Source organism: Panthera uncia, chromosome E1, assembly GCF_023721935.1.
Source record: "Panthera uncia isolate 11264 chromosome E1, Puncia_PCG_1.0, whole genome shotgun sequence".
NCBI classification, from domain to species: domain Eukaryota; kingdom Metazoa; phylum Chordata; class Mammalia; order Carnivora; family Felidae; genus Panthera; species Panthera uncia.
The window spans coordinates 5,522,159-5,548,888 of NC_064814.1; the positions used below are offsets into that span (position 1 = coordinate 5,522,159).

Here is a 26,730-nt window from a genome sequence, read left to right on the forward strand (position 1 = left end):
TTGTCCATGGTTCCCAGAGCAGCTCTGGAGCCATAGAGGTGAAAGGAGTGTCTTTTGTTATTCATGACAAGTCCCTTTCAATCACACCAGTTTATGTTAATGAGGTGACTTTTGGAAAGCCACTAAGGATGGGGGTGCTGGTTGTCAGGGGAACCAACCGCATGATTAGAGTTGGAACTTTCAGCCTCAACACTTCCCCACCCCCACCCCACCCCCACCGACCTCTGGGGAGTGGGGCGAATGGACTGGAGATTGAGTTCCATCCCCAATGGCCAGTGATTTAATGCACCATGCCTAGTACTGAAGCCGCCATCAAAATCCTAACCAAAGGGGGTTCAGAGTTTCCAGCTTGTTGAACACCTGGTGTGCTGGGAGGGTGGTGTGCCCAAAGAAGGCGTGGGAGCTCCATACTCCTTAATCCCTACTGAGCCCCCTATGTATCTCTTTTATCTGGCTGTTTCTGAGTTGTATCCCTTTTATAAGCTAGTCTAATAAGTCGACTGTTATTCCTGAGTTCTGTGAGCCATTCTAGCCAATTATTGAGCCTGAAGAGGGGGTCATGGGAACTCCCAATTTATAACCAGTTGGTCAGAAGTGCCAGGGGCCTGGCCCTACAATCAGCATTTGAGCAGGGGGCAGTCTTGTGGTACTAAGCTCTTAACCTGGGGTCTGCGCAAACTACAAGCAGTTGGTGTCAGACTTACACGATGTGGGGGCTGCGTGGATGGCTCAATCAGTTAAGTGTCCGACTCTTGATTTCAGCTGAGGTCATGGTCTCACCCACCATTCATGAGTTGAAGCCCCACATCGGACTCTGTGCTGACAACACAGAGCCTGCTTGGGATTCTCTCTCCCTTCTCTCTCTGCCTCTACCCTGCTCACGTGCTCGCTCTCTCCACTAAATAAATAAACTTAAGAAATTACAGGATGTGAAAAGCCTACACATTTGGTGTCAGAAGTGTTCTGGGGGTGTTGTGAGTGGTAGTGTACAGGGAACAAGAGAGTTTTTCCTTTTTGACAATAATTGCATTCTTTTTTTTTTTTTAATTTTTTTTTAAACGTTTATTTATTTTTGAGAGAGAGAGAGAGACAGAGCATGAACGGGGGAGGGTCAGAGAGAGAGGGAGACACAGAATCTGAAACAGGCTCCACGCTCTGGGCTGACAGCCCAGAGCCCGACGCGGGGCTCGAACCCACAGACCACGAAATCATGACCTGAGCCGAAGTCGGACGCTTAACCGACTGAGCCACCCAGGCGCCCCAATAATTGCATTCTTTCTGAAGGTTCAAATTTAATCCCATTTGGCCAGTGGGAGATCCCTTCAAAACCGGTTCAATTGACCTTTGGAACACTCCTGTCAGTCTTCCTTGCTTTCTGTAATAAACTGCCCCAGTCCCAGTTAGATTTCGGGATCAGCCCTTTCTCTAAGGAGCCCTGTTCCTTTTTGTGGGGAGTCATATTATGAGGTCAAGATCTGGGTGCTGCTTGTACTGACTGCTCCTACGGGCCACTGCTTCCGGGTCCTTCCAGTGGACACAGCTGGGAAATTTTTTTTTTTGGAATCATGAATTCATATTGATGTTTCCCAAACATTAGAGAATTTTCTTAATTTCTTGGAGTTTATTCTTTTATCTCTTTGCTCTCATTTTTGTTTTGTATTTCCTCTTTTCTTCACAACAGGCAGTGTATGACACGCGGTGTTCTGCATCCTGCCCCTGTCATTTTCTCCTTCCTTGAGATCACTCCAGATCTGTCCATGGAGATCTTCCTCATTCTTCTTTTCTGGCTCAACGGCCCTTTCTTTCTTTTTTTTTTTTTTTTCTTTAACAGATTTTAAACATACACAGAATTCGGAGGGGATAGTGAATGAACCTTTCTGTGCCTATCACTGGGCCTCAACAATTGCCAATGTGCCGGTAATCCAGAACAGAAGGCCGTGCGGGTGGGACGAGGGTTGGGAGCTTTCAGACCAGTGACCAAGCGGGCAGGAACCACCTCTCCTTCCATCCCTGTCCCTCCAGCCACCTGGGCACTTGGGGCACAAGGTGGCTGACCACTCTGTCTCCACTCACAAGGAGAACAGGGAGACACGAGTGGTCTTGGCCCCCAACGTGTGCTCAGCCGTTACAAGGCACGGAGAAAGGAGCGATGAACGCCCAGGAGAGACCGGGAAGGAAGGCCTGAGCTGCATCTGTTAGTGCCTCATGTGCAGAGGTGGGGATGGTCAAAGGGCAGTGGAGAAAAGGAGCTGGAGGCCTCGGGAGGCTGGGAGTGGTGACAAGGCCACTGGTGTCCTTCCCTTGCCACACCGAAGGGGGACTCTTAGGGGGAAAGCAGGGGCCACGTGACCTGGCGAGAGTCCTGTGATGAGGGGGTGGAGGAGGAGGTGGCCAGATGGAACCTGGATGGGAGCGGGAGAGACCGAGAAAACATACAGACGAGGTCAGAGCAATCTGCCACAAGAGGGACGAGGGCCGGAACTAAGCAGGAGTGATGGCGACAGAGAAGGGGTTTCCGAAGTGGCCCAACACATGTGGGGACAGCACAGGATCTCAGGTGTGGAGCTCTTGGCCCAGGACAGATCATAAGGTCGTGCTCCTAGAAGCACAGGAAGAAGGCAGGGATGCCTGGGTGGGTGGGAGAGCTCGGTTGACCAGGCTGAGCTCTCCGCGAGCAGGGGCAAACCAGGCAGAAACCACTTGGTGCCTAGTGCCTGTGACACCGTTTCCACAGAAAGAAACTGGTCATTTGACCCCGTGCCACCCTCAGTGGGACTAAGGTGGGCAGGCACTAATCTTGTTTTACAAGAAGAGTAAAGTTCAGAGGGATTAGAGACCCTGACCCAACTCACAAGGCTTCCGGGGGGCTACCCTGGGGCTGCCCAACTCATTGGGTGAGTGGTCATTACTGCTCAATGGGAGGGCAGTGGGTGCCCAGAGGACAGCAAAGGGCCATGACCTTGGAGTTTTTTTTTTTTTATCAGCCGTGGAGTTTCTGTCCTTGGTCTAAAGCAAGAAGGCACTGGACAGGCCAGCAACACGCACTTGCAGGGTCCCTTACAGTTTATAAAGCTCTTGCGTAAATCAGCTCACGGACTCCTCACAATCACCTTACAAAGCTTTATTACGGTGATTTGACAGAGGGGACTCACAGAGACAATGGCCCAAGACACACCGACCAACACACAACTTCAAGTTTAACCCAGGATCCGGGGCAGAGGGGCCGAGTCTGCGTCCAGTGCCACTCCCATTGTGCCACACAGCCTCCCGCGCGAGCCCCAGAGCCCCCACACTACGGAGGTGCCCCTGCTGGAGGCTGCAGGGCAGCCAGCCTTCAGAGACCCTCTTGGGACTCAGGGCACAGCAGCTCCTCTCCGGGGCCGCGAAGTCCCAGCAGAGGACGGGAGGGGGACAACGGACCTCCCTTGGTGCCCAAGTGTGTGTGGCTGGGGGGAGGGGGGAAGGGACCAATGTGAGTCCACTTTTCTTTCGGGGACGGCAGGGCAGGATCACCACACTCCTTTGGTCATGCAACAGTTACCAGGTGCACTTTGAGGACCATCGTTCTAAAGCTCTGCCCGTGCCACAGAAGCAACCCGGCTCTTCACAGCCCGGCTTCCCTCTCCAACACGTAGCCCTTCCGCTGGACCGGAGAGCTGCCAAACAGCAAGAAAGGCAAGCGAATTTCCTCCCGGCTTTCGGGCCGACGGCGGCTGGGAAATCTGTTTTGGCCCCAAGAGGAGCCCGGCGGCCGCTGGCGCTGCCCAGATGCTGCTGTGGGGCAGAGATAACAGGCACAGGAAAGGTGGGGTGGCAGGGTCCTCCCAGGAGCCTGGCTCGCACGTAAACAATGAGCTGCCGCCGGCCAGCGCAGGAGGTGAGTCATGTCCCGCGCCGCGAGGAGCCTGCTGGCCGCGCTCGGCGGGCACCGAAGGACCGGGGCAACCTCGGCCAGGCGCTGAGGCCCCTCTGGCTGTGTGGGTTGGGGATCAAACCCAGGCCTTCTGGTAACCGGCTGACTTCAAAAGCCTGGGTGTGTCCAAAGAGTGGTCCGAGAGGGCTCAGTTGCCCCCAAGGGAGCAGAGGCCTCGGCTCTCGTCTGATAACCAGTCGGGTTTCAGGAGCAGGGCAGCAGACAGCCGGGACACGGGGCCTCCCCTAGCGCCACAGGCTTCGGCCACTCCGTTACCTACCCTGAGGTAATAACCCCAACAGGGAAGAGGAGAGGACACTTGGAACTTCCACAGGTGCCTGAAAACGGACCACAGCAGAGGCCACTGCATCCAAGATGCTGAGATGTAAGAACACAGCACTTTTAACAGGGCACCAGACCCCAAGCGGTGTGCGGACGCTCTCCGGAGCACCCGACTCCTCTGCGGCAATGTCCTTTTCCTGGCCGGGATGACACACGGAGGCTCCTCTTGGGGTGGCGTGGCGGGAGCAGATCCCAGTCCTGAAACATACAAAGCGGCACCTCTGTGCCGCGTCGGTCCCCGGGTTGCGCTCTCTCATCAAGTCCTGGAGCGGCCCCTCCCCTCGATGGAAGGGAGAGTGTCCGAGCCACCCGGGCTGCTCCCTCGGGTCACTGCTTGGCCTTTTTCACGATGGTGCCCACGGCCGAGATCACCGTGGTCTTGGAGCCGCTGGCACTGGTGGTCACCGTGACGACGGCTGGCAGGGTGGCCGTGGTGGTGAGGATGGTTGGCTGGGCTATCGTTGTCACCGGAATGGCCGAATCCCACTTGCTCTTTCTCTTCTGCGCATCTGGAGGAAGGCAAGGGACGAGTCAGGATCAAGACAGACCAAAGAGCGACGCTGCCTTTTCTAGCAGGCGGCGGTCAGAGCTTCGGGGCCGCCTGCCACGGAAGTGCGAGGGGCAGCCGGTGAACCGGGGACCCCACCCCAGGCTCCCGAGAGGCCTCACAAACTCTGGGGTCAGGAAAGAAGCACAGCAAGGTGGAACCTGGGCCCAGATCCCCGTGGCCTCTGCTCCCCCAAACGAGGCAGCCTGCTACCTGCAACCGCTGTGCTGGCCGTGGTGGTGGTGGTGGCCGTGGCGTTGGTCGTGGTACCTTTCTTGGTGCCTGTCACAAACTCGATCTGGAGGGGGAAGAGGAAAGAGAGAAAACCCGTGCCAAGCTGTTTATCCGCATCCTCTGCCAGCGTCTGCTCCGGGGCGGCAGAGTCTGGCACCATACACAGGAGGCACTGGGAGGCAGCCCTGTCGTGCTGTCTGAGGGAGGGAGAGGCGCTGGAGGGACTTCTACCATTTTGAGGAGAGCCCTCCAAACTGACACAGAATGCTCCCGGTGTCTCCAAGTTTCTGCATATGCAGGGCACTCGGCCCGCCACTGCGCCCGGCACCCGGGATGGAGGCGCACCCACCCGCACGGGAGAAGTGCAGCTTTGGTCCCCAGGCGCCGCAGACACGTCCCACACTAAGCCTGGGGTTTGGAATGGGGAGGGAAAGAGAGGGAGGGGCAGTTCACCAAGCGCTAAGAACGACAAGACCCGATCGCCCCTGCACCGGCTCCCAGAGGGCTGGCAGCCTTTCTGCTCAGGGGTCAGGGGCACATCCTGGAGGCCACAGCTGCTGCAGGAGGTCAGACCAAACCAAGGGTGGGCAGAGCTGGTGCCCCGAGGCCCAGTGTTCTGTCTCGGAGACTGCTCACAAAGGGCACAAGTCTCATTTAGTCTCAGAGCCAAATTTCCGTTCCCCAAAGGATCCAGAACATGCTGCTTGGGAAGAAGTGGTGCTCAGAGCCCTAAAACGAGGGGTCACCCGGCCACCAGACATGGGACCTGCAAGGAAGCACTGAGGCGGACTGTGCAGATCCGATCTGGGGGCCAAGTAAGTACTCTTGGAAGGAATACACCTCTCAGGGAGGACACTGATGACACTAAAGAGAAAGCCACCGGGGCTCTGCAGCTGGAAGGGAGAGGCCAAGGAGGACATCGCGCAGCAAACCACAAGACCCCAAGAAACCAAATGGAAGTAACCGAGAGGCACCTTCAAGCTGAAGGTGGGGGGTGGTGGGAAACGACACCCTAGACACCTGCCTTTTCCTTCAGGGCCCTTGTCCACCACTTACTTTGGTTCGCTCCTTTTTGGCCTTTTCCAGTTTGTCCATCTCGATCTTCTGGGCTTTAGCTACAGAGACCAGAGAAGTTGTAACAAAAGCAGCCCTGGGACAGCTCCCACGTGAAGAGACACTCTAGGCGGAGGGACCCCACAACAGCACTTGTCACGCCCCCACCCCAGCACGCAGGTGGCCTCGAGGCCGCACAGTCTCACCGTCCTTTTGTGACCAGCAAAGGGAAGCGGCCTTAGAGCTACAGAGCAGAGGCCTCAGATGTAAAGGACCTCGTCTGGAGGGGTGAGCTGCCCCCGAGCCCTAGCTGACTGTCACTGTGCGGGGACGGGGACGCAGGCCCAGGGTGGAATACCTTCCCACTGACCAAGAGCAGCTGCGTTACGGATTTGAGGTAAAACGTTGGCAACTGATTCAAGTTAAAACAAGATAAGACGTGTGGGCCAAACGCAACACATCTTCAGGCCAGACCTGGCCCATGGGCTGCCGATTCAGATCTGTCATCTGAGGGCCCGGACTCTGTAATTCCTCCCAGTTCTCCCTACCGGGACCCTTGAGAAAATGCTTTCTCACCGGCCTCAGAAGACTCCGTCCCCCTGCCTGGGACACGGTCTGCATCTGCCAGACTGGCCTCTGTACGTCTTCAAACCTCGTCTTGAACACGGCCCCCACAGCAAGGCCGTCCCACCCCTTCGGCTGGCTAGATGGCCCTGCCTGGGCGCTGTCCCCCAACACTGCTCACTGCTAGGACCGCTCTGCCTTCTGTGCCGCATCATAAGCCTCCTGAGTCAGAGCGGGTCTGTCTTGTTCAACACTGTATACCTACCTCCTCCGACACGGCCTGACACAGTGGGGACCCTGAAATACATGTTGGCTGACTGACTGGATGAACAGACAGGATAGATGGATGGACGGCCACCTACCTAATGCCTCGTAGTAGGAGTCCTCGGACCAGCCATGGGGGTCAAACATATCCTGAGAAAGAAAGAGTTAATGCTGCAGCCAACAAGGGTCACTGGATGACCAATGGTTTAGAAACCCAAGTCCCTTCTCCCCGAATCTTTCCATGGATTTTCCTGGCCTGGACTCCCCCTGCTCTAAGGGCATAGGGACTCATGTTATCCTGGGTTTCTAGCCAAAGGGGTGGCCGATTTGCTCTTGGGACTTTGAAGCAGGGACGAGCCTGTTGACGGGCTGTGCCATCAGAGCACAGCCAAGTCCACTCTCACTGACCAGTTGGGGCTTGGGGCCGGGTCTGTCACCGCAATCTCTCCCCGGACTATTCCAGAGCAGCGGGGACTCCCAACAAGGGAGCGGGGAACCGTGCTCTTCAGCCAGCACTGCCGCTACACGGGCCTTTCAGCAGCTCCAGGCTGAATCCAGCGAGGTGAGCACAGGGCCCTGGGTATCCTCCCCTCAACCCTCAGCCTCTGCACACGGGACGTACCTTTGGGTAGTTGGTGCCGAGCTCATCAATTGCACAGAACTGGATCAACTTCTCATAGATGCTGAAAGAAAAATGCCAGAAGGCACTGAGCAGGCCCTAGTCCCGTGGCCTGTGTGGCACCTGATTTTGAGAGGCCAGAACGGTCTAGTTCCTGGGCTCAGACGAACCCTTTAAACCCAGCTGGATTGTTGTAAACAGGCTTCCCGACAGAACGGGAAACGTCCACTGGCCTGACACGAAGTCACTCGTCGTCCTCCCCACTCCCAGAGAGATGGACCGTTAGCCAGGACGGGTATGGTGTCCAGGTAAGGGCCGTGGGCTTTTTTTTGTTTTTGTTTTTGGTCTTATCTAGACATCTGACCCTCAGTTTGTGTGGCCGGGTTGGGCCCACATAAGGGCCGGGGCACGTCCTTGAGGTCACCACCATACCAGACTTTCCCAGGTGCGCCACCTGCTCAGACCCTGGACAGAGTAAGACCCAGACACAGCTCTGCTCGCAAAACCTGTCATCTGTACGCAGAATCAGTGACATTCTGGAAGTGAAAGAGGAACCCACGGGAATTGCCTAGTCCAATTCCCTCATTACAGAGATGAGGAAACTGAGACGTTGTGAGGCTGTGTGCCTTAGGAGCAGGGCGGGCAAGAGAACCCGGCCAGGCCTCCTCCAGCCCAGCTCAGGTCTCTCAGCATCCACTCCACACCCTGGCTTCCATGTTACTGCAGTCTGGGCGATGGCCTCTTTGGACAGAGGGGGGATCTTAGCCGAGCCTCACCCTGCCACCTCCACGGGGGCATCCCAGTCCCCAGTCCAACATCAGCGACTCAACTGACCCTGCAGGCCCACGGGAAACTCACCTGGGGTTCCGAAATTCTTTCTTCCTTTGGATAATGTAATTCATATCCATTCCCTCCTTTATCTTCCGCTCATAAAGCTTCTGGATCTTGTCCTAGGCGGAGAAACAGAAGGGCACTTATGACGCCACCCCACCACCGACAATCCCAGTCTGTGGTCACACGTGCTGTGTGGGGACACTTGGTCACAGGAGACCCACAGAGCCATGCGCAGCCCTACTCCAGCCACACTGTCTTTCTCCACCCAGCCTGTGACCGGCGCGGAGCACAAATAAGACAGACTGAGATCAGTCTGTTTTTGTTTTGCTTTCTCCCTCTGGATGGCTGGCAGAGGGGGTGGTAAAAGGTCGAGGAAGAGAAGCCGTGGACAAGACAACGAACGTATCCCCACCCGTGAATCAGCTCCTGAATCATCCAAAGAGGATTCAGGCAAAGAGTGGATGGGCAGGGGCTCCATGCTGGTTTTGAATTTAAACACCGGGTCAAGTCCTCAGTGGGAGACCTGGGAAGGCTAAGTTCTTGGGGAGGAAGGCAGGAGTAGAGTTTTTTGGATTTGGTCTCATAAGCTTCCTACGGTGTCCCTTGTAGGGAGGCTCACAGATGGCCAGTCCCCACCACTTTATGAAGAGGCACTGTCAGGGGTCAAGAGCTCATCTCATTAGGACTCCCCCCGCCCCCAAAACCCCTGCTCTCTGGCTCTCAACCGGCAATAGGAGGGTCACCTGGCAGGAATGCAGACCAGTCCCACAGGTATCTCAAGGCCCACAAATGATCCCTGCAGCAGATGGCCTCCACACTTTCCAGCGCGTGAAGAGGCCCCAGACACCCGAGTCTCAGGACAGAGCCACCTGTGAGGTGGACCAGTCTTACCCAGCAAGGCTGGTGCTGGCCCAGGGCAAGGTCTCTCTGCAGCCTCCCCCACTAGCGGCGGCTAAAGGCACAGACTCTCCAGAAGGAAAACATTTGGGGCACTCTTCACCTGCGACAGGAGGTGGGCAGGGCCGGAGGTCCTGTGTGACGCCCTTTGGGAACATCAGGAGAGGTGATCCACTCCCTTTGTCAGAAGGCTGAATCTTTCTGCCGAGACTGGCCAGAGGAAGCACTGAAGTGCAGAGAGAGGTTTGTAATACATTTACCACGGAAGAGACAACCAAGAGCCACAAACTTCAACGTTATCTCTTCGAGGGCAAAGGGAGGCTTTCCACAGAAGACCTGGCAAATGGAGGGTGACCTGTATCTTACAGATTACTTTTCTGGGTTTTCTGGGCCATCAGATGAGTTCTCCCATTTCAAGTCAACTAAAACGTTCACTTGATGTCGTGGTTTCCACGATTAGGAGAATCTAAAAATGAGAAATACACTGAACTTGAAGGCTGAGCCAGCCGGTTGTCTCTGTCTGGCAGATGGCCAGACTGTCCTTACAGGCTGCGGCTTGTTGCCTGGCAGGGAGGGGAGATGCTATCCTGGGGGGGGGGGGGGGGGGGGGGGGGGGATCGCAGAAGGGGGGGGGGGGGGGGGGGGGGGGGAGTGGACAACTCAGCAAAGGGAGGAGACTTCTGGGAAAGGAAGAGAATCTGTACTGTGCCCCCAACCCCGACTCTGGCCCTGCCCAGCCAGCTGCATTCCAGAGCCCCGGGTCCCCTTAGTCATCTATCCGTCAGGATGGTGCCGTGGGCCTGTGGTGTGGCCAGAGGCACCAGCAGAATCTGTGGGATGAGAGGTAGAGCAGGTGGACCCGATGCCACTAGTGGGCAGCCCTGGGTGTCTGCCCTATGGTCTGTCGCAAGGTTCCACACACAGGGGAACCCCCAGAGGACAAGGGGAAACAATCATAGGGGCTGAAAAGGAGGTGCAAACCCCAGGGCCCGCCCCCCCCCCCCCCCCCCCCGAGGTCCTGCTGTCAACCGAGTAACTGCACGAAATAGTCTATCTCCTTGGGATTTCAGAACTTCAGGCCACGTCTGTCTGCGATTCTGTCAGACAAGCTGGTGAACTGCCACGTCAGGAATAGGAGCACAGGAATCTCAGGCACAGAAATGCTTGTGTTTGGGTGTTTCTACATTGTTTATCTTACATTTTAATGGTCCCTCAGTCTCTTGGCAAAGGTCCCCACTGGCTCAGCTGGGTTGCATGCAAGGTACCTTATTTTCTCTGCCTCGGCTTCAGACCTGAGGGCGAGCCAGGGGGTCCCGGCTAGAACAGCATCAGGTGATGAGGCAGAGGGTGGCGGCGGGGACAGAGCGAACTCCTGATGGCAGGCTAAGAGAGGTAACCAGGACTGCACGCTCCTGCCCGCCTGGCTGTTTCTTTTACGGAAGGGCTCTTAAAGTCGGACCAAACGAGACGCTTGACCCAGGCTTTCTCATCTACACAGGCCTCATCAGCCGAGCTCTGTACTTACTTGTAAGTGATTTGAACATCTGCCAGGGGGTTCAGGTGGGATCTTGATTTCATCAGGCGACATGTTCCGGACTCTTTCAGAAAAGGAGGCTGTGGGAGGACAGAGAGAGAAAAATTCTGTGAGTGTGGATGTCAGGGGATGGCTGCGGGCGGGGGAAGGATCAGGGCCAGACATGGAGTTTAAAAAGGAAAAAAAAAAAAAAGGGCACATACGTTTTCCAGGAGAGATAAAGGCTATGAAACGGTACAATGGTGTTCCCAGTGGCCTCTCTGCGGGTGTCATCTGAGTTGAGATCAAATGACCAGAAGGAACCAGCATGTGCCAACCCGGGGGAAGAGGGGAGTCCAGCAGTTAACTTCGAAGGAAAGGGTACGTGCAGGGTGTGCTGGTAAACGTTTAACAGCCAGCTGGGGGGTGGGAGGTGAGGAGGGGAAGAGCTGTGGTCTACAGCGTCTGCCAGATTCCGGGGTATTCGTTCTCTCGTCGCTGGACCGAGGCCCAGGTGGGGAGAGCATCACTGGCTCACGGAGTGAGCCAGCTCCAGCCCGCCCGGTTGTGTTCCTACAACACCGTCCCAGGATTCTGGAAACTCGCAGAGTTGCTTGGTATGTCATCCTTCTCACCTTAGGCCATCCGACCCAAGATACAGGAGAAACAGAGTTCAGGGTTCCCCAGGCTCTGGGATTCAAAGCATTCAAAACCGCCCTGTGCATAAATATTTCAAACATTACCTGCTGCTTATTAGCTTAATCTTTTAAAAACAAACCAATCAACTCTCTTTTGGTCCGCCTAGTTCTTGGGAACAAAGGGCCTGATTCTGATGTGAGGAACCACAACTCCCGAGGGCTAGTTCCCTCAGCAATCGGCCACTGCCCACCCAAGTTTCCCACTCTCCGCTCCCTTCCCTGTAGCCTCTGGCCACCCTGGGCCCGCAGAGTGTGCTCTGGGTCACTCAGACAATGCACTGTTTGTTGTAAGATTCTGTCTGCGCTCTTGAAAACATTCTCTCATGAAAAGGAGCATACAATGAGAGAACAGCAGGCGGAGTGGGGTGGGGCAGGATGAAGGGAAAGAATGAACAAACCAGCACCAAGAACACCCAGCAAGTACTTACGGGGTACCCACTGTGTGCCAGGCCCGGGGCCATACTATCTCTTAGCCCTGAGTGGCTGCCGGGACGGCGTGATGAGAGCCTAGCCTAGCACAGCCTTCGCCTTCTTTTCTACCGGGGCTGGGTTAATGTTTTCTTAGCAGATAAGGTGCTCTGATCTCCACTGAGTTGTGCTGTTACTACGAAGAACTCAGTGCCGAGAAGGGCCGAGGGTATGGCTCCACGGGCTTCGCCAGTCTCAGCTGCTGCGAAACACCCTGCACTGAGGCTGGGGCGGAGTCTCATAACGCGCTACGCGTGCAGACTCCCACGGCCGGCAGTGGGTTCTCGCTGGACGTGCCCGGAGAACAGAGCGCTAGGCGTGCCATTTTGGGTGAAGGCCCGAGGACCGACACGGGGCGACATGTCCTGCTGTGGACCCGGGACACCAGTGCGGCCTAGGAGCGGTTTCCGCCAGGGGCCTACGTGCTCCTCTTTGCCCAGCACCTTCTGTCTCCTGACGTCTGCAGCGATGGTGGCGCCCATTATCTGGCTAGAGTTCAAGTCTCGTCCTGGCTTCTCCCTCCGTCTCAGCCTGAGGCTCACGCAGGCTGCAGAGGCCAGCTCAGAGTGGAATGAGCTGGGGTGAGCTGGCCCTCGTTGTTTCCGGACGGCAGAAGCAAGGAGGGCCTGGGCAGGCTTTGGGCACAAGAAGGGGTGGAGGATGTATGTGTGCATGTGATGGAGAGACAAAGAATGCCCTTTGGCATTTGCCAGGAAAGCCTTTTGGAAAAACAGGGTGTGACACTGTTGCCACAGCAACCCAACCACACTAGGACTCAAACAGTATATAGTGTGACAGGGCCCCTCCTGAGCTCCCCGGTTAGAACAAAAGAACTCCTCCGCAGTAACTGGCAAGTGAAGGGATATAGTCAGAGAATTAGATAAAAGTTTTCCCACAGCGTCCTTCACTGATTTCAGGAGCCATCCTTCAGCGACTCTTTCCTAAGTCCCAGGATGATCTAAAGTAGACGACATCAACCCCACACACATATGGTGGTGTGGGCGGCCACAAGGCCTCAAACCATCCTCCCAGGAAATCCATGGAGAAAGGTGCCCAGGCCCTTGGGGGCAGCTCCCAGTACTGTGGCTGCCCTTGGGGTCTCCTGGGGGCACTCTAGAAGGGCAGCCGTACTCAGGATCTGAGAAGTCTACCTCGGTGACTCACCCCGTGCACATCCAAGCCAAAAACGGTCATGGTATCCGTGACGGCCAGGTACGAATCTGAGCAGGACCAGCTAGTCGGCTGGGCTTACGTAATGGTGGGGCGAGAAGCAGTGCCTGGGGGGTACTGTGGGGAGGGGAGGAGGCAGCGGAGTGCGCTCTAGTTCACCTGAGACACGGAGAAGCCGACTGGATTGCCGCCTCAGGCCACAGTTCCAGGCACGACGAGGGGGCATCCGTTGGCTGCCTGGAGGGGACAGACTGGCCACGCGTGCTCAGTGCTGCCAAGCGGCCACAGTGTCGGAGGAACCCGAGTCAGCTGCTCTGCTTTCATTCGCTCCATTAAACGGGGGCCACCTAGGGGCCCCTTGGTGGTTCAGTCAGTTAAGTGTCCGACTCTTGGTTTCGGCTCAGGTCATGATCTCACGGTTCGCGAGTGTGAGCCTTGCATCGGGCTCTGGGCTGACGGCACACAGCTTGCTTGGGATTCTCTCTCCCTCTCTCTGTCCCTCCCCTGCTCACTCTCTCTCTCAAAATAGATAAATACACTTAAAAAAATAATAATAATAAAAAAAATAAAGGGGTGCCTGGGTGCCTCAGTCAGTTAAGCGTCTGACTTCGGCTCAGGTCATGATCTCACTGCTCTTGAGTTCGAGCCCTGAATCGAACTCTGTGCTCACCAGCTCGGAGCCTGGAGCCTGCTTCGGATTCTGTCTCTCTGCCCCTTCCCTGCTCGTGCTCTGTCTCTCTCAAATAGAAAATAAAACACATAAAAATTTGTTTTTAATTGCAAAAAAGAAAACAAAACCTGGAGCCACCTACATATAGGAAAATGCTTCCCATACCAGGGGAGCAACCCGAGAGTCCTTTCTCCAGAGGCGTTTTATTAACAAAAGGAGCTGAGTTCAGGCAGACCTCAACGACTACCTCCTGAGTGAGAAACAGTAGGAGCAAACGAGACTATGAGGCTCCAATACCTACTGTGGTGCACAGATTAAATTGTGGCGGTAAATCCTACAAGAAAATAACGTATTCAGCGATAAAACGAAATTACGGATACGCTCAATCACACAGAAGGATCTCAAAACCATATGGGAAGCGAAGGAAGCCAGACAAAAAGTAAGATGGCACTTTCATTTCTGTCAGTGGTTCTCAACTGGGGGCAATTACGTTCCCCCCCAGTCCCCCAAGGGGACATGAGGCAACGTCTAGCAACGTTTTTCCTTGTCACATGTGGCAGAGGGAGGGGAGTGCCACTGGCATCCAGAAGGCCGAGGATGCTAAAACACCGTGTAAAACACAGGCCAGGCCCCCACAACAAGGAATTATCCGGTCCAAAAGGTCAATAGTGCTAAGGCTGAGAAATCCTGCTCTTTATGAAATTCTAAAAAAGGCAAAACTGTAGTGAAGAAGGTACAACACTGCTTGCCAGAGGCCCAGGGAGGAAATCGTCTGTGAGGAGAGGTATAAGGAACATTTTGGAGCGAAGGAAATTAATTGTTTTAAACAGTAATTAGTCAATGAATTTTTAAGTAAGCTCTAGGCCCAGTGTGGGACTTGAAGTCATGACTCGGAGATCAAGGGTCATACGCTCCACTGACCAATCCAGCCAGGCGTCCCTGGAGTGACAGAAGTGTTTCATGGGGCTTCGGGGTGGCTCAGTTGGTTAAGAGTCCAACTTCAGTTTAGGTCATGATCTTCTAGTTCGTGGGTTCGAGCCCCACATTGGGCTCTCTGCTGTCAGTGCAGAGCTGCTTCAGATCCTTTGTCCTTCTCTCTGCCCCTCCCTTGCTCTCATGCACTCTTCCCTCTCAAAAACAAATATTAAAAAAAAAAAAAAAACTTTACAAAGAAGTGGATCTTAAAAAATTCTTTTAATGTTTATTTATTTAAAAAAAAATTTTTTTAATGTTTATTTATTTTTGAGACAGAGAGAGACAGAGCATGAGCAGGGGAGGGGCAGAGAGAGAGGGAGGCACAGAAGCTGAAGGAGGCTTCAGGCTCTGAGCTGTCAGCACAGAGCCCGACACGGGGCTCGAACTCACGAACTGTGAGATCATGACCTGAGCCGAAGTCGGACGCTTAACTGCCTGAGCCACCCAGGCGCCCCTTAATGTTTATTTTTGAGAGAGAGAGAGAGCGCGTGAGCGAGCACGCACAAGGGGGAGGGGCAGAGAAGAGAGGGAGACACAGAATCTGAAGCAGGCTCCAGGCTTTGAGCTGTCAGCACAGAGCCCGATGTGGGGCTTGAACTCACAAACAGCAAGATCATGGCCTGAGTCAAAGTTGGATGCTCAACAGACTGAGCTGCCCAGGCACCCCTGTACAGAAGTGTTTTACAGTTTATAGGTGTTAGAGTTGATAGTTTATAGGTGACTACACGGATCTGTCAAAGTTGATCAAATGGCACCCTAAAAATTGGCAAACCTCACCCTATGTAAGCTACACCTCAACAAAACTATTTTCACAAAATGGCAAGGAGAGAAAAGGTAGAAGTTGGGGCGGAGGTGGCTGATGTGCCCCCCAGTTCCACTGATTGCCGAGCACTGTGGGCAGAGCTCACTGCTGCATTGGGCTCCCGGCTGCTCTGACCCCACAGCCCCCTAGCCCCCATTTCTTGGTAGTTTACAGCAGGGACTGGTAAGGCCAGGAAGGAACAGGAGACTGAGGCTCCGATCCATACATGCCCCTGTGCATTACCCACCGGGAGGAGACTGTGCTCTGCTTCCTCTGTTTGCAAAGCCAGCTGGCACGTCCCCTACACGGCCATTTTCTAAGCAGTGAACTCTGAGGTCTAGGAAAATTCTGGGTTTTATAGGATTTGAAAGACTCCTACTGTGTTCATCACACACAACACTCAGGGCTAAAGGCAGAATCCTGCTGAGGGCTGAGGCTGCTTATTGAGGGTTCCTTCCTACCCAATCCTTGCTCAGAGAACAAATGTAATGGGGTAATTTTCATCCTTTTAGTTAGGAACACAGGACAGGTTTCCACCTCCCATATCCCGTGAGAGGATCCTGTCCAAAAAAAGGATGGGCTCGAGGGCCTGCAGGCCACAAAGCCTCCATCTGGAAGCACAGGGGAAGGTTCCGTAGGCTGCCTTTGAAGCAGAACCCCTGCTCTGTGAAGATTAACAGAGCAGGCAGGGAGAGGTGGTCACAGTTAACCACATGGAGGGAGGGGAGGGTCGCCCTCTCCATGACGTTTGGACAGGCTGTGGCAGAGCTGTTACAAAGTCCGTGACCAAACTGACAGAGTCGAGGTACTTTCTAAAAAAGGATTAAGAGACCAGAGTTAGCACAGGGACTGGGATGCCACTTTTCGGAAACAGAACTGCCCTGGCCCACAAGCCAAAAGGGTCTTGGACTCTGGGGCTACGAGGCATGTTCCCTCCTGGGGACAGAGCAAAGTGCCAGCAGAGGCCACATATTTGCTTCTTGAGTACATGAATATGCCAGCAAAGCGGGGAGGGGGCGTACAAGGACAGAGGACAAGCCTAGGGCACAACTGGAACGAGCTCCCAGCTGAAAGGGGCCCTAAATCCATCTTGAAAACATTGGCAACTGACCACAGCCCAGTGAAATGCACCATGAATATGATTTTCAAAGAAGAATTGTTCCCTGGGCGTCTTACTCAGACATCTTAGGAAATGTCAAAGGCCCTGAGAGAGCACACGAAGAGACCAGGCTCTCAGCAGAACGGCTGCCTTAGCTGAAGCAGAGAGAAGCCCCATGCAGGGGTAGGCCCTGCATGGCTGGAAGCCAGTTTGCTCCGGGCAAGGCTCAGAAATCCGCCTCCGAGCCTCCCCCTGGGGTACTCACCAACTAATTCCTGAGGATCTCGCTTTTCTACTTCTGGGTTATCCTGCAGAAGAGAAATAAATACAAGGAGGTAAGCCCGGGGCTCCTGACCCACACAGTTACTTTCTTCACTGAAACCACTCAGGATTTTAAGGGAGGAGAAAAGGTAAAAGCAACACAAAGAACCTAAGAGTGAGCCGATGCTTTGGCGGCCTTCTGGGACCCCTGAACCTCCTATTCCCCCTTTATGAGAGCAGCCAAGATGCTCTGGATGCCTGCTTCAGGCTCTCCTCCGCGGCCCCCAGTGGGGACCAATATCCCCCAATGCCAAGGAGAGCCAATGCCAGCCTTCGTCACCTGTACACCTGGACCCTGCCCGCCGTCTCCCCTGGGGCCTGGTCAGCCATCCCAGAACACTGCCACCCCTACCCAGTACTGAGGAAGCAAGAGGTGGCAACTTTGTAACATGAGAATCCCAAGACTAAAAGCACAAAAGACTACCTGCTCCCAAGAGATTTTTCTTACTTTCAGTCTAAGGAAAAAAGAGAGACTTTATCGTAACGGGCCAGCTGGTGGAACCCTGGAGCAGGCATGTACTGTGCCTTTAACAAGCGACTGAACCAGGCCCCCAGAAAGGCCCTAGCACGGAGGCAGCTTCTCTCTTGGCTCACCTCTTGGCTCTTTACAATGGCTTTGTATCTCTCCAAAGAAAAGCGTTCTCTGATCCTTAGTGCAAACTTCCGCCCTGCAACGCCCACTTCTACAGGTCCTTCAGTGCTGGCCGAGTGCAGAAACTTAAGAGCAAAGGTTTCTTATCAGACGTTTTGCTGGACTTGCTCTGTATTTCACTGCTCAGAGTAAGTGCTTCATTTAAACCTGATCACCCTGGAGAAGGCGAAGGTCCCAGCCTCTGCAACAAGCCTGGGCAGGGTGGGGAGGAAGGCCGACCCTTGATTCCACTGCCCCAAATGTCCCACGGCAACAACATACCTGTCTTCCCCGTCTCTGGGGAAACCTGGCCCCTCACACACGCTCAGATCAGGGGCCTCAAGTGCACGATATGCTAATGATCACAGTGGCAGAAACTGAACTCGGGGGAAGCTACTGGACCTCATTTCTTTTCTCTTTGGTTGGTGGGGGAGGAGGTGTCTAAGACAGTAACGACTCTGGAACAAAATGGGCACATGGAGTCAGCAGCAGGGCTCTGGGTACTTTACTTCCGGGAAGAAATGTTACAGCAAGTTAACATTTCAGAAAGGAAGATGCCAGAAGCCCTCCCATGCAATGGCTCTGTGCTAAGAATGGTAGTTCTTAGCCCCCTTCCCCAAAAAGTCCCTCCTGATTCTGGGAAAGGCCCAAACCCCCTCGCTCTTCTGAACACTGCAGCTATTCATTCGACCGAAACAGGCATAGCGTCCAGGCCAGGCTGCTTAGCAACCTGTCTCCTCCAGCTACTCGCCCCCTGCCAGTCAGGTGGGCAAAGAGGAGGCAGGCCTGAGCTAGGGAACAGAAGGGTTGGGAGGCCGCCTGGAAGACTGCCACGCCGAATTCAGGTTGGTCATCAATCAGCTGCTCTACAGAGAGTGCCCGTCTCCAGGGGCCCCACAACAATCCCTTTGTAGCAGTGACTCCGGAGGAACCAATGTTAAAAGAGTGTGGCGGCAACAAAACGTGGGGCTGTAAAAGGTCCTTAAATTTTCCCTCTAGGGGACAGCTTTCTGGGTACTAATTGTGGGAAAACATCAATTGGGTACATCCTACCTCCCCTCCGTGGCCAGTTGGCTGGTCATCCAAGGACTGACCGTTAACTATTCAAAGGCTCCCTGGGGGCTCCTTCCCAAAGCACCGCAGGGCGCCAGCCCCTCAGCCAGCCCGGCCGAGGAAGGAGGCACGATATCCACGACATCCACGTGGGAATGCTACTGGGGCTACTCCAGAGGCACAGGAAGTTAGTCACCAAACACGAAGTGTCTCTTGTAAGAGGAAAATACTTGTTTACCCGAAGGCTCCTGGGGCAGGGTGAAAGGCTGTCAGCCACTGCGGCCTCCTAAAGCTTGTGCCCCCAGCAATGGGAGGGACGGGGATTCCCACGTTTCACAAGGTTCTTGCCTGGCTGAGCTGAGGCTGCTGAGTCAGGTCTCAGGGAGAAAACCAAAGATGGAGCAAAGTCACCAGCGGGGAGGTATCCCTTCATCTCTCAGACTTTCCTTTTTTGGCTTAGTTCCTCATTCCTCAAATCGATCATTTTACACAAATACAAAAAGGAATAAAGTTGACGGTGGGTTTCAACTTGCTAACTAGTCTAGTCTTTTGCTTTTTTAATGTTACAACACGCACGTGCGCATGCACACACATACACGGATGGGGTGTGTCCAGAGTGCACCTGGAGCCCCACGGAGCTATGGGCTCTTACTCAATCCCAGACTCAACATCCCCAGGGACAACCCCCTCCCCGCAGTGGAATTCAGCCCCATGATCCCTCCAAACAAAGTGCCAACCTATGAACCATCGATCTAACTCAAGTGCAAGATTCTCTGGCCTTAAGAGAATCAAGTGTATAAAGTGACAACATAAATGAGCCACCACAGACTGGAAGCCATGTAGTTCTGCACAAAGTTCTCCTGGAAAGACTTTGGAAACTGTGGTTGTTCAGATCCCTCCTCCATGTCACAGACACTGGTGGGACTCCTAAGGCCCCAGACGATGAGACCACGGGAATCTGTGCCTCCTGGTGGCCACATCTTGCTAGGCTTTAGAATATAATTCTTCTTTCCTCAGACACAAATAAGCCGGGTTGTGAGCCTGCTGAGCTCCCGGACACATGTCACTGTGCAAAGGTGCCCCCAAAGAAGAAAGCCAACAAGCCAGGTTCTTCTGGATCCTAAAGCAGTTTAACCCCACATCCTGCCCTGAGCATGAGAAGGAGGCTTGATTAAGCTCCACAATAAAGGGCCTGGAGCCACAGTCTCACGGGTTCTTCAAAGGGGGATGATTCCAGGACTTCAAACAATGCTGAAGGAAGGTCAGCAAGGAAGGAGAGTTGGGGTGTCTGGTGAGACCACGGAGGATGGCTGTCAAATACCCCAAAGATGCATAAATTTCAGGACCATTTACGCTCAACTGTCCATTGAGGCAAGTTTCATCCAATCAAAGCAGCCTCAGGGGAAGACAGGACTGAGGGCAAAGGGGGGGTCCACACTTGAGATGAAGACCCAGAGAGGCACCTTCCTACCAGACATGCCTCAGATACCAGGAATTCAGTACAAAACGAACCAAACACCCATGCTAGTTACCCTGGCAGCCAGCCAAGAAAACCATTTGATGAAGCATTTAAGACAGAGCTAAGGAGAGAGATGGAAGGTCCACATTATTAAACTGCCAGCCATTCAAGACAGCAGTTTTAAAAAATTGGCTATAGGTTCTCACTATGCCCTTAAGGAGGCAGGAAGGGAACAGTGAGGATAGAAGTAAAAAGCAACAAGAAACCACTGTTCCTTTTCTTGCCCCAAAGCGGTGTTTTGGAACGCACAGGGGGTGCCTGTCTTGACTTGTATGAATCCAACCCTCTGGCCTCCAGGTGGATATTCCCTGGTTTAAGTCATGGTTGGTTTAAGTCATGAACTCAGCCAGATCTATGCACCAGACTGTAGTCTGAGTCAGCTGGGAGGCATGGAACCCACAGCCCAGAGACCTGGACAGACCTGTATACAGGAGAGCTTGGCCCCCAGACTCAGCAGGCCGAGAGGTTTCCCCCCAGTTCACTAGGCAGGCAAAAACAAAGCATCTCACCTAGCAGCTCCTGGGAGAAAAGGCCAGGTAAACACTTCAGCGTTCCAGTTCAAGTCCAATTAAGACAAAAAGGAAAATGAAACAAAATGCACAGCTTCTGAAGAAGCCAAGTGAGACCACGGGAAAGGCACGAAAGGAGGGCTGAGCTGGTCAAAGAAACAAATGCTGAGGCAAGGCCTCACCTCCCGACTGTCCACACCCATCCAGCCTCCCCAGGCTTCACCTGAGCCTAAAGCCTCCCTAGGGCGCAGGACATGAAGTGGCCTTGACCGGCCAGGGATGGCCCCGAAGAACAATGATCTGAACCTGCCAATTTTGGTTCCTTAATCAATTATGTCTGAGACCTGTAAGAACGCAGCAGCCACAACAGGGGCCTCGTTCTCAGGGACTGTAGAGTCTGGAATGTGGTTCCCCTGCAGAGAATACAAAAAAGTCCAGCCATCCAGAAACTATGACTGGAGCAGAGGAAGGAAGTAGAAACAATATGGCTCCATGACACGGGATAAGCTGCCATTTGAGCTGGGAGGATTTGCTCAGCAGAGAAGTACCAGATCCTGGTAGAGAGAATGGAGGTTTATTTACAGCCAACAACACTTCATCAATCCTTCCCGAGCCAGCCCCACAAAGCACGCTCAAAGGTCCAGCGTCCAACTGGAGACAAAGCAATGTGGCCTCCAGCAGCTGGATTCTGCCAAATCTAAATGTTGCTTTTTTTGCCCCAGCTTTGGAAGCATCAGGCACAGAGGAAGTACTCTGAACAGAGGGCAGAGGGCAGTCTCTCCGTGCTGCTGGGGGAAGAACACTACGGACTACGTTTTCTGATAGATGATGTAATCCTACATCTTAAAAGCAGGTGGCAGCTGGGGAGACAGATTAATAAAACAACGCCTTCTAAATCTTCTCTTCTCTCAGACCTGGCACTTCCCAAGTAGTTATTAAGTCTTAGTGAGATCTCACTTAAAAATGACTCCTCACTGGGGCGCCTGGGTGGTTCAGTCAGTTAAGCCTGACTCTTGATTTCGGGTTAGGTCATGATCTCATGGTTCACGAGTTCGAGCCCCGTGTCAGGCTCTGCACTGAGAGTGCAGAGCCTGCTTGGGAACCTCTCTCCCTCCTTCTCTTTCTCTGCCTCTCTCTGTCTCAGAATAAATAAAACTTAAAAAAAAAAAAGTTTCCTTACTGTGGCCTGAGGCCCTGGGAGACTCCCAACAGGCCCTTTCAGCCTCCTTCTCCTCCTAGCACAGAGCCGGAGCAGGGCCCAGGTAAAGGCCCTCCCTGGAACACCTCCTCCCCACTGTTGCTGAAAGTAAGCCCTATTCAGACCTCAGTCCTCGGCTCAAGGAAGCCTTTATCTGCCCCACCCGCACCGGGCCAATGAGGACCTTGCTCTATTCTGGGCTCTTACTCACTGTCTTAGTTATCACTGTGTCCCTAGCACCTGCAGGTTAATGCCCTGCCCACAACAGGTGCACAAACACTGATGAAACGTGCGTGTGCGCGCGTGCGCGCACACACACACAGGTACAAAGACATACTCTCCTTTCTAAGTGGCCAGTGGTCCGTTTTTCAGCCCAGGTTAGGTGTTTCACAGTCACCTTCAGCTGCAGTGCTCTCCCCCTAGACTCCAGTTAGGCCCCAGTCAGCTCCAACGTGCAACTCAATGTCGGAAAGGGAGGCAGTGGGACAGGAACTAAGAAGGGGCCAGACGTGTGATACAAGGCTGATGACAGGCAGAAGGAAGAAGGTGGTGGGGGCATCAATACTGAATTAAAAAACCCTTAAATCTAGCTTGTCACTCCCAATCCTGAAACAAAAGACAGAATTACTGTAGAGTTAGTCCGTTTATTTGTTCCACAAATAATCGATTGAGCCTTTATTACGTACCAGGCAACGGGCCAAACACTGGGGATACGATGTGAACACAACCCGATCTTGGGGAGAAATCCTGGGTGTTCCGCTAAGTACTTCAACGAAACATCACTTCACTGTCATCACAGCCCCATGAAGTGTGAGTGGACAACGCTGCGGCTTCAGATACGACTAGTGGGCCCAGGAAGCCCCCCTGACGGCATCAAACTGACACACGCGTGGGAGTCAGCTCAGGTGCCGAGAAAGCAGCAACGCTGGAACTTTTGTCAAAACACCTCCAAGCTGCAGGAAAAAAGTTACAGTGGTTTGACAGACAAGGGTGGGGCGTGCTGAGGGCTGTCAGTAATCCCCGGGCTCAGCAGAAGTCACCGAGCCCCGCGCTGCAAGGAGATAGCCCTCCATGGCACGGATGCCCAGCGTCCGTGCCCTGTTTTACCCCACACCGCACACAGGGGAGCCTTCGAGAAAGCCGGTCGCCAGCACGTTTCCTTTAGTTGTATCCTGTTGGCCAGGACTGGGTCACTGCCACGGCACACTGCCTACCTGGGGATGGAGACACTCAATTTATCAGGAAAATGGGCGCAAGTTGGCGGGGTCACTTTGGATCCAACAGACTCACCTTCACCCCCAGCTCACCGATGGGAAAGACTCAGTTCCCCAAGCAGAAGTTTCTACAGGAAAGGGTGAAAGAGGCACCCGCTCAGACAAATGAAGCCAGCCCTAGAACTGGCCTCGTAGACTGAAGAAAAGAGGGAACGGTTTCTTCCGAAACACCGAGCTCAACAAAGCCGACACTGCTGTGTGGTGCGACGCTCGGCCACGTGGAACCAACCAGACTTCGATGTCAACGCGAGGCTCTGGCCAGCAGCCATCTCCAAAGGGGAGCCTTTGTTATCGGACTATCCCAAGTGTAATCTCACATTTGAGTCAAGACGTGAAGATTCTGGGTTTGTTGAAAGTCGCAGAAGATGTTCAGAGAGGGCCATTCCATTCCTCTCTTAACACCTAGGGTGTCTGGGTAGGCTTGTGCTTAGGCACAGAGGTCACCTCACATCAAGACTTTGAATTAAGCCTTCAGTGGTGGGCCAGGGTGCACTTTTTTCTGAAAGGTTTTCCACAAAAACGGTGTCTCTGTGCTTCAGGTTGTTATCTGGGGGCAGGGGTGGGAGGATTTGGAGCCAGCCAAGACAAAGGGAAACAGCTTTGTGAGGCTGGGGACAGAAAAGTGAAGTCTTTGTGACACATACCACGGCCACCAAATCACAACAGCACTATCCTGCTTGAGAGGTCAGCCACCAAACTGAGGTGTGAGATTAAGATATAAGGCAAAAGTTACTGAGATATCAGAAAGCCAGGAGATTAGAAATGCAAACTGGTCTCCATCCACACACTGGCAGGAACAGGAATGAACCATCTACGGGGCTAAAAGGAAAGCCAGTATCTTTCAGGCACTGCTTAGAAAAAATGTACCTAACTCCAAAGTTAGGAATGCAAATGAGCAAAATTCTACCGAACACCGAACCCAGAAATTGCACGGCAGTATTTCAGGAGACAAGGATCAGAACCCAGAAGGAAGGTGGGAAGTGCTGGATCCCGAAGGGAAGGGCGGGCAGCTTGCTTTCTGCATCAGAGAATTTTTCAAAAAGATAAATCTTGACTAGGGAAGGAGGCACCCAGCCACACCTTGGTTAGTAATCCATGGCATGTGGGCCCGGAGGGGAGAACGACGCCGGGGCTTGCATGGCCGAAGGCGGGCCGACCGGGCATGCGCAGGCCCCGGCTGCAGAACCACAAGGAGCGGGGTGAGGCTGCTGGGAGTCTGATCCTCAGGTGACTAGGAGCGAGTGCAGTCAAGAGGGCCCTGCTGGCAGTTCGGTGGAGCCAAGAGGGGAGGGGAGGGCAGAGGGAGACTAACGGCCGTTCCCCTCTGCCGGAGATCACTTGCAGCGATTCCCTTTCCACCAGCAGTGTTCAGCTTAAGACGCAGCCCGGCCTTCTTTGGAAGGCAGCTCGACACAGGACGTAGCTTGGAATTCTTTCAGTCTGGACAACAAAAGAGCTACTTCCATAGCGTGCACCCTCCCCCTCTCCCAACCTCAGTCGCGTCTGCTTCTTATATCAGGTCCCCACTTAGAACCACAGACCCCGGCTGGGAGCGTGTACTGGGGGGTGTTCTCCTCAGCATGGAAATCCTGTTGTCTCCCACCTGCGCGAGGGCGACCCTAGCCTGATTAAAGAAGGCCATCTGGCCATTCATCGGGACGAGAACGAGGAAACGTGAAATGTTAAGAAGGCTTGAGCATTCTCAGCAGTTCAGAGGTCACATTACAACTTCCAGCAAGAAGAGTGGATGGCTCCCAATCCAGCAATGGTCAAGGGCCATTTCCTTCTCTGGTCCTGGGTGAGTCATGCTGTAACTTTTTTTTCTAATCAGCACTCAAAAGCGTTATGGGGTACATGTGGGAGGCAGAACGCGGGAGAAGGTAGGATGACAAAACCAAGATGGAGGGACCAAGTAGACATTCTCGTTCACACACCCTAAACAAGAGAACTCACTAAAAACTAACATACGTTATCCAAAACTCCCAGTAACCCCACGAGGCAGATGTTATTATTCCCATCTTACAGATGACTAAACCGAGGCAAAGCACAACAAAGCAGCTTCTTGCCCAGGAAGTGGCAATGCTGGGACCCAGACCCAAGTCTATCTGACTCTAAAGCCTAGTTATAACTGCTTCCCAACTTCTGATCTCCTTCTCGACTAAGAGGCAGCAGATAATGACAGTTTCTAGGAAGCCTCTGGTTCAACCACCGGGGAAGCCAACATCAAAGACCAAGAAGGAAAAAGACCTCTTCAGGGATGACTCTGCAGCAGGTCACAGGGCAAACGAAGTGTTAAGCTCTCAACTTAAGGGGAAGACAGCCAGAAGGTATTACCTTTTAACTATAACGATCAGGGCCAACAGCTCCAGAGGCCCTACTGCTCCAGTGAGTAATGTCTGAGTTGATCTGAATGGAACAACTGGTCCTGAAAACTTAATCATACAACCAAGTGGGTGCCACCACCCTTGTCCTTAGCCTAGGGACTTCCTGGGTGCTGACAGAAGGAATGCTACCAAATCCTGACTACCACTAAGCCCTCATCCCATACTGGGTGAACAATCGTGACGACTGTAATGGGAACTCATTATTCCTTCTGACCCACGTAAAGAGCACGGCATGTATTCCGTCCACCAGAGTCTAACTGGAAAGAAACCGCTTACATGGTATTTTATTCAATAGCTACAAATACTTTTATTGCTACTCTAATGTACTATCTCTGATTTTATTCTATCTAGCTCCACGGGAATTGATGTGAAAAAGCGGGCTGATGGGGTGCCTGGGTGGCTCAGTCAGTTGAATGTCCAACTTTTGATATTGGATCGGGTTGTGATCTCAGTCGTGAAATCAAGCCCTACGTCAGGCTCCGCGTGGGGCCTGCTTGGGATCCTCTCTGCTCCTCCCCTGCTCGTGCTCTCTCAAAATAAATAAGTAAACATAAAAAAAAAAAAAAAAAAGTGTAGGGGTCCCTGGGTGGCTCAGTCGGTTAAGCTACCGACTTTGGCTCAGATCATGATCTCGTGGTTCTGGAGTTCGAGCCCTGCGTCGGGCTCTGTGCTAAGAGCTCAGAGAATGGAGCCTGCTTCGGATTCTTTCTCTGCCCCTCACCCACTCACACTCTGTCTCTCTCTTGCTCTCTCTCTCTCAGAAGTAAATAAGCTTAAAAAAAAAAAGAGTGTTTTAATGCCTGGTCTCACTTCTAGAAAAAAAGTTGGTGGATCTCAACCTTTCCTTACTATTCCCGTTTAAAGGTATTTAGAAAATTACAAAAAAACAAAACCCTTTTTCTTGTAGCAGTTTCACTGAGATATAACTCACATCCCACACAATTTTTAAGTGGTTAGCTTTTTTAAAAAGGGTTTTTTAAAAAATATTTATTTTTGAGAGAGAAAGCATGCGCATATGAGCAGGGGAGGGGCAGAGAGAGGGAGACAGAAGATCTGAAGCTAGCTCCACGCTGTGAGCACACAGCCCCATGGGGGCTCAAACTTACAAACTGACTGTGAGATCATGACCTGAGCTAAAATCAAGAGTCGGCAGCTTAACTGACTGAGCCATCTAGGTGA

General features: G+C 53.3%; 1 protein-coding gene across 3 annotated transcripts in view; it reads right to left on the bottom strand.

Annotated features, from left to right (window-relative positions):
- Nucleotides 1–3,100: 3,100 nt before the first annotated feature.
- The window catches only part of SAP30BP (SAP30 binding protein), a 37,235-nt gene continuing 13,605 nt past the window's right edge, over nt 3,101–26,730 (bottom strand). For 2 of the 3 annotated variants that reach the window (XM_049635721.1, XM_049635720.1), the window contains 8 exons: nt 16,928–16,970; nt 10,793–10,881; nt 8,395–8,486; nt 7,540–7,600; nt 7,016–7,067; nt 6,093–6,151; nt 5,016–5,100; nt 3,101–4,764 (listed from right to left, as the gene is read on the bottom strand). In XM_049635721.1, the coding sequence (XP_049491678.1) occupies nt 4,583–4,764; nt 5,016–5,100; nt 6,093–6,151; nt 7,016–7,067; nt 7,540–7,600; nt 8,395–8,486; nt 10,793–10,881; nt 16,928–16,970 (663 nt within the window). In that variant the 3' untranslated portion in view covers nt 3,101–4,582. Of the gene's footprint in view, nt 4,765–5,015; nt 5,101–6,092; nt 6,152–7,015; nt 7,068–7,539; nt 7,601–8,394; nt 8,487–10,792; nt 10,882–16,927; nt 16,971–17,577; nt 17,701–26,730 lie in introns of all 3 variants that reach the window. The other variant, XM_049635719.1, reaches the window with a different exon arrangement.